Source organism: Mesocricetus auratus, unplaced genomic scaffold (genome assembly GCF_017639785.1).
Source record: "Mesocricetus auratus isolate SY011 unplaced genomic scaffold, BCM_Maur_2.0 Super-Scaffold_100008, whole genome shotgun sequence".
Taxonomy (NCBI): domain Eukaryota; kingdom Metazoa; phylum Chordata; class Mammalia; order Rodentia; family Cricetidae; genus Mesocricetus; species Mesocricetus auratus.
The window spans coordinates 75,109,657-75,117,474 of NW_024429192.1; the positions used below are offsets into that span (position 1 = coordinate 75,109,657).

General features: G+C 42.4%; 1 protein-coding gene and 1 pseudogene across 1 annotated transcript; both read right to left on the reverse strand.

The window, feature by feature from the left end:
• Positions 1-464: 464 nt before the first annotated feature.
• LOC101834201 lies at positions 465-2,882 on the reverse strand (annotated as a pseudogene).
• A 3,220-nt stretch (positions 2,883-6,102) lies between these two features.
• LOC121142015 (60S ribosomal protein L27) lies at positions 6,103-6,591 on the reverse strand. The gene has a single exon (XM_040751211.1). The coding sequence runs from the start codon at positions 6,557-6,559 to the stop codon at positions 6,149-6,151; it is 411 nt and encodes a 136-aa protein (XP_040607145.1). The 5' UTR covers positions 6,560-6,591; the 3' UTR covers positions 6,103-6,148.
• Between the last annotated feature and the right edge of the window lie 1,227 nt (positions 6,592-7,818).

A 7,818-nucleotide genomic window follows, 5' to 3' on the forward strand; every position in this document is an offset into this window, starting at 1 on the left:
TGGCCTGAGGGTTCCCAGGGAATGCCTGCTGAAGTTGGGGGCTAGGAGGGAGGGAAGGAGGGGAAGTGTGATCATTGGAGATGGGGTGGGGGTGTGAGTCCTCAGCAGGTGGTCTGCTGCAGAGCTTGGGGTGACACTGAGGATTGCTTCTGGAGGAGAGGGATGGGATAGGAGATTTGCAGTTAGCCTGCCTGGACCCCACATAGTGGGAGGAAAGAACCAATCTAAAAGTTGTTCTCTGACTATACGTGTTCTCTCTGTCTCTGTCTCTGTCTTTCTTACATACACACACACACTCTCTCTTCCCTCTCACATACATATAGTTACATATGTATGTTTTTGTGTGTGCATATATGTATACACACATACATATATGACACTTAAACAGAGGTACTCTTCATGTGTGGATAACGCTTTCCCAAGCAGACAGGTGTTATTAATTAAATACAAATATTAGTGCTAAGTGTGGGATGCCTCTTTTATTATTTTTTAAAATTATTTGTGGAACAGTTTATTTGCCTGCCTCTCCTGGCAAGCCACTCCTTGTGAGCAGGAGAAATGCGCATAGTTGTACCCTGCTTGGATTCAGCTTGTCTCTACAGGAGAGAACAATGACCAGGACAGCTCTAAGTGCAGCATCCTGAAGAGAAGTCCAGACTCAGCTCCATTTGATGTTCTTGTCCTCCTCAGTCATGGCTGGTATGTCAATGACAAGACCAGTGCCAATGGTCTTGTTGCCATCTCTTAGGGTGAAGCACTGGCCTTCCTCTAAGATCATGGGCTGCTGCAAGATGAGCTTCAAGTCTTCTCCGGGAATGACAGGTTCCTTCCCTGGAGGCAAGATGACAAGACAGGCTACACCCCGAGTCAGGGAAAGCATGACAGGCATGAAATGAGACACAAAGGGTTTGAGGCCAGCTGCCCTCCTCCTTGCTGATGTAACCCTGAGCCTCCATCTTCTGGTGGGCCTGGATGGAGCCAGGCACACTATGACCAAACCCTGCCTCAGATCCTGAGTCATTAAGTCCCAGACTTAGTACACCCAGGATATCCCCTACCTCAGCCCTCTAGCCCTCTTGTGGAGCATCTCAATGCTGTCACTGTGTAAATGTTCTTGTTATATCCCAGCAACTCTCATTTGTTTCCTTTCTTTAAAATGCCATGCTCTGATGTACCTGTCACCTTTGTGCCCCAGCCAGGAATAGAGTGAATTGATTCTACAGGAAGCAGAAAGGGCTTTTCTATGTCCCCGGTAGGCATGGGGAAGCAAGGGTCCACAGCATTCGGCAGCTTCTGCACTGACTTTACACCTAGTTCAGGATCAAGTCCCTCAAAGGCACAGAGAGCTGAGCCTACAATGACTGGGGTCTCCTTTATATCCAAGCTTGGTGAGCAACACCCCCATCTCCAGCTCTACTCACTCCACAATTTCCCAGTGCTGGTCTCCAGGTTCTCAACAGCGTCTGCTGTGTTCACATACACCACAAAATGCTCCTGTTCAGCCAATAGTGAGTGCTTTTAGGTCTGGGGTATGAGTCCATCCTTAGCTGCCACCACCAGGATGCAGTCATCCAGAGAGGCAGTGTCTGTGATCATGTTCTCAGCATAATCTGTGTGATCAGGGCGTCTGTGTAGGCATAGTGGCAGGCAGAGGTGCTCTACTCCCCAGAAGCTGCATTCATGGTGATACTCCGTGCCGGCTCCTCTGGGGCACTGTCTATTTCCCTGTACCTCTTGAACTTAACTCCACATGCCTTGGCTAGAATTTTCATGATGACTGCTGTCAGGGTGGCCTTGCTATGGTCCACTTAGCCAATGGTACCCATATTTACATGGTGCTTGTCACAAGCGTTGGCCTTCTTGGCCTCCACCGCTAGGGCACAACACAGGAAGGGTGATGCCCAGACCTTCAGCAGTTTCAACTGACCATGCAGTAACGGGGTCGGGCTGGCTCAGAGACTGATGGCCATTAACATGGCAGTACTTGGCAACTGGACCGAGAATTAGGCACCACACAAGCAGGGAGTCATATCTGTTAATTATTGGCAAGGGAGGCCCCTGAAGGTCCCCAAACAATACGTAGTATGATTATTGCTCTTGGTTGAACACTATAACTATACGATTAAACTATAGCGTTGAAGACACAACACATCTTGGTTTTACAGGAAATGAGAAATCAAACTGGAATTGAAGATGCTGTGGTCCTACTGGCAGAAAAAGTCATAAAATGGTTTTGCCCTAAAGTGGATCTGAAAAAACGCCAGTACTAAACCTGCCAGGCAAGACATGCCCACTGTTAATCCTTCCCCTCGAGGCTCAGGGAATATCTTTGAAGAGGGAGTGCAAAGAATGTAGGAGCTAGAGGATGAGGAGGGATGCTATGAGGTGTCATTCGGAGGTGAAAGTGTGGTTGTGCTCATGCAATCACCTCAGCAGTCGTTACCTGCACAGTGTCAAGCCAGTAAAAGTCCCATCATAGGTGGGGAGGGGCTTTGTAGTCCAGCCCCTACCTGAGGAACTGTGGATGGTCGATGGTTGCTGGGGAGGGAGCTGTGGCTTTTGCAGATGCCCTGGTGCACGTGAGCGAGGCTAACTGGAATCAGTGAGTTGTTAAAAAGAATGAGAATGCCCCCACAGGTATATGTATCCGGATCCTCGGTCCCAGTGGGAAGTTACAGAGGAAGTGACAGCCTTGCTGGAGGAGGCGCATCAACAGGGCCTGACTTTGAGAGTTTACAGCCTCCCCCTTTCTCTCAGTCTGTTTCTTGTGTGTGGATGAAAGTCTGAAATGTGATCTTTCATCTTCTTGCCTTGGACTCCTGCTACAATTCCTTGCCCACTGCCTTACTTAAGGTTTCTATGAAGAGACACGCTATGACCATGGCAACTCTTATAAAGGAAAACATTTAATTGGAGTGGCTTCTTACAGCCCAGAGGTTCAGTCCATTGTCGTCATGATGCAATATGGAGGCATGCAGGCAGACATGATGCTAGAGAAGTAGCTGAGAGTCCTACATCTTTCAGGCAACAGGGAATGGTCTGAGTGTCACACTCAGGGGAGCTTGAGCATGGTAGACCTCAAAGCCCACCCCTACAGTGACACATCTCCTCCAACAAGGCCACACTTCCTAATAGTGCCATTCTCTATAGACTAAGCATTCAACTGCACGAGCTATGGGGACCATTCCTATTCAATTCCCACCACCACCATTATAGACTCTTTCCCTCTGGAACCATAAGCCAAAATAAACTCTTCCTTCTAAAAGTTGCTTCTGTTCATGGTACTTTATCACAGAATCAGAAAAGCAGCATATATACATGTGTGTGTGTGTGTTACATTAAAACATTATTTCTATGATTTTCTTTTTCAGGAATTGTTGTTGTTTTTAAGCAAGATCTGGAAAGTTTTAATTTAAATTTTGTGGCTTAATTTTTACCAGTCTACTCTGGCATTCTTCTAACAATCACCTGCATCAATGATAGCCAGTGTGCAAACTCTGCAGTATTTTTCTCACAATTTAAGTAGTATCGCCAATGTTGTGACAGATGTCACCTTTGGCCAGCATGGCATAGTATTCTATTTCAGATGTCTCAAAGGCAGGAAGTTGTTGGTAAGAATGACCAGTTTCACTGTGTCCTGTCTGGGCATATGCAGAATCTGCATGTATGTCAGTATGTATTTTCAACTTTCCAAAGCAACTGGAGGCCTCAAGTTAACCAACTCTAGAGATTGTTTTTGCTTCTTTTGTAGTTACCATATTTCTACTTTAGGTATATGATGTCGCAATCAAGAACAGCCACCAAGATGACTAGAGACTGAGAAAAGAAGAGTTTCTCACAATACAAAACTCTTTATGACAGAAACAGAATACTGGGACAGGAACTCAGAATGATTTTTAAAAATTTTTTTTTTGTTTCTTGTGTAGGGTCTCTCTATGTAACAGCCCTGGCTCTACCTTACAGTGCTGGGATTAAAGGCATGTGCCACCACTGCCCAGCTTCAGAATGATTCCTAATATCAAATGTTAATATATGAATTTTATTAAGTCTATGATACATGTAAAGTGGTAGATGTATATGTTCGTCAGGTATCTGTATATTAAATTCCTTTTTCAAGAATGGGGTTACAGGAAATATTATAAATGGAGTTCTTAATTAGTCTAAATGATAAAAATCCAGAGTCAGATATAGAGGAAAATGCTAAGAGATCAGAGAGAAGAAGGAGCAAGCCACTCTCAGCAGACAAGAGAGTGAATTCCTGTTTTTCCCTCCTTATATCTTTACTCTGCCCAGTCATCTCACTTCCTATCTGTCTGTACAGACCTATGGACCTCTATAGCTAGTGGTAAGCTCCATTCTCTGATCTTCAGACAGGCTTTATTTGTACAAGCAAGATATCACCATAAAATGTAATACCAAAAATTAGTGACATTCAAAATTTAGGTAAGCTTACTCTGTGTGCAATAAAATGATTATGGTAAGTCTTAACATAATAATAAATAATGTCTTATATTTTAATATAAAATTTAACTTAGAGTTATAGCATTAAGAAATAAAACTATTGACTAAATAAAAAATTAAGAAATAAAAAATGAAGAAATAAAACCAAGCTGGGTGTGGTGGAACATGCCTTTAGTCACAGTACTCAAGAGGCAGAGGTAGGTGGATCTGCTGAGTTCCAGGCCAGCCTGGTCTCTAGAGTGAGTTTCAGATCAGCCAGGACTATACACAGAGAAACCCTGTCTCAAAAAAACCAAACTAAAACAAAACAAAACCGAGAAACAAAAAGCAAAGGAAAAAAAAAGACAAGAGAAATAAAAGCCATGTTTCCCCTTCCAAAAACAAGGTTCTTATTTCATTTTTGTTTTTCAGGGTTCATATCTTGTGTGGTTTAAACCAAATAATAAAAAGATAGTAATTTTAAAAGTTTGTGTCTGCTTAAAGCCTACCAAAGATTAGATTAGGCTCATATCTTGAAAATAAAACTTTTCTTCATGTTAAAAAAGTCATATATTTAAAAGTATGGAGTTTTGATTAAGGATTGCTAATGCCATTAGAACATAATCTGAGCTGGGCAGTGGTGGCACATGCCTTTAATCCCAGCACGTGGGAGGCAGAGGCAGGCAACTCTCTGTGAGTTCGAGACCACCCTGGTCTACAAGAACTAATTCCCCTCCAAAGCCACAGAGAAACCCTGTCTCAGGAAAAAAATAATATAATCTGATTGTCTTAGGTTTTTTAATTGCTGTGAAGAGATATTATGACCATGGCAACTCTTATAAAGAAAAGCATTTAACTGAGGTGGTGGCTTACAGTTCAGAGGTTCAGTCCACTATCATCATGGTGGGGGCTTGGTGGCATGATGCTGGCTACATTTTGATCAGATGGCAACAGGAAATGGACATTGACACTGAGTGAAGCTTAAGCAAAAGAGACCTCAAAGTCTGCCTCCACCATGACACACTTCCTTAAATAAGGCCATAGCCACTCCAACAAAGCCACACCTCCTAATAGTGCCACTCCCCATGAGCTTATGGGGGCCAATTACATTCAAACTACCATACTGATCAGCAGTCAAACTTAAAATTGGCAAGTGAAACAAAATGATAATTTCAAAATCTATCCTTTTATTTGGCTATATGTAGATATAATTATTCATATATACTTAATGTTTATAAAATATTTATACAGTACTAAATCAGTTTATAAAAATGAACATATTAATTAAAACTGTCACATTAGTCCACTTTCCTTTTAGTTCATAGTATAACTAAAGTTTTAAAACAAAATTTCAAAAGTATATGTAAATGAACAATTATAGGCAAGACGCTATTTGTTCATTGTCTCAACTATGATTCTACAAGCAGTATACAGAAATCCCCTTTACCTGGGAATTGATGGGTTTCCCAGATGTAGTGGTTCCTGCTCCAAGATATAGCCTTCCTCTTGAATGACTGCTCTTATTTCCTAGAATCGAAAAGTTGAAACAATGAACTAGTTCTGTGCTTATAACTTTTCTTAAATAATTATTGTGTGTATTAGTTACTTTCCTACTGTTGTACCACAGCACCATGAATAAGAGAACTTATATAAGAAAGAGGGTTTTTTTTTGTTTTTTAAACATTTAATGATGGAAACAAAAATATACCTAAAAGCGAAGCTTCTGGAAAAACCATTTGTTCTTCCCTGTCTTATATCGTTCCTCAAACTTGACCTTGGCTTCCCGCCTGGCCTTGCGTTTCAGGGCTGGGTCTCTAAAGACATCCTTATTGACAACAGTTTTGTCCAAGGGGATGTCCACAGAGTACCTTGTGGGCATGAGGTGATTGTAGTTATAAACTTTCACAAAAGACTTGATCTTTGATCGCTTGGCGATTTTCTTCTTGCCCATGGCAGCAGTCACTTTTCGGGGATAGCGGTCAATTCCAGCCACCAGGGCATGGCTGTAAGGGCGGTCTGAGGTGCCGTCGTCAATGTTCTTCACGATGACGGCTTTGCGTCCGGAGTAGCGTCCAGCCAGGACCAGCACCACTTTCCCGGGTTTCATGAACTTGCCCATTTCGACAGCAAGCAGCCGGTTCCCAGCAGAAAAGCGGGTTTTTTTGTTTTTTGTTTTTTTTGTTTTTTGGACTTATTATTCCAGTGGTATGGGTACATCATCATCATGGAAAAGTATCAGGAATGGCAGCTAGAGTAGCTGAGAGCTTACACCTTGAGCCACAAACAAGAAACAGAGAGTAACTCAAAGTGATCAGTCTCTAAATTCTCAAAGTTCACGGCACAGTTCTTTCAGCGAGGCCACGCCTCCTAATCCTCCAAGCAGTTCCACCAACTGGGAACCAACTGTTAACATGTCCCAAACTATGGAGGTTGTTTCATTCAAATCATCACATTCCACTTCCTGGCCCTTACAACCTCATGGCCATATCATAGTGTAAGATTTATTTAGTTTAACTTCAAAACTCCCCATGGCCTTTCATGGTTTCAACACTCGTAAAGAACTTCAAAGTCCTTGATCTCTTCTGAGACTTAAGTCAACCTGTTAACTGTAATACTTCCGACACATAGCACAGAATTACATGACTGTTCCAAATGGAAGGAATGGTGGCCGGGTGAGAAAATACTGGAACAAGGTAACACTAAAACCCAGCAAGGAAAAATAGCTAATCTTGTAGCTTCGTTTCTGGTGTCTAAGGGATTAGATGGCTCTGCCTGGTCAGTTTTGTTGCCTGCAGCACACCTTTCTCCCTTGAACTGGTATGCCTTTTATGCTGTTCTCTTTGGTAGACATCTCACGGTTCTGGCATCTCCCATGTCATTTAAACACATTAGATCACCTCTGAGGCACCAAAATGCACTGATGCTACTTTAAGGAAAGAAAACAAGGCACTTCCTCTTGGAGTAATTTGACAAAGAATGAGCCCAAATATGAATTATTCATTTCTCTCTCTGTATCTTTCATTTTAGTGTTGCTAGTGCTTTTGGCTTTTCTGTGGTGTGTCTTGTATGTATCTCTGACCTGTGCCTGTTGCTTGTGTCCCTCACAAAGGCTTTCGCTGTCATTTATTGAAAGCACAGAGAGCATCACATGGGAAAAGAACAAGGGAACTTAATAGAAATCTTTCACAGCATCTTTTCAACTGACCCCAACAACAAAACGTATTGTAATCATAACTGCAAACAGGCTATATCTATATCGCTTTCAGCATTCATGGTGAATAGTTCTTACATAAGGCAACTTTTGCTTTGTTTGTTACTTTCTGCAGTTACCATAATGAACACACACACTCGCTTATTACTCTGAGCCAGGGACATGGA

Bases quoted from the DNA above. Each gene is read 5' to 3' on its own strand.
- LOC121142015 (XM_040751211.1), bottom strand. From the start codon at position 6,559: ATGGGCAAGTTCATGAAACCCGGGAAAGTGGTGCTGGTCCTGGCTGGA.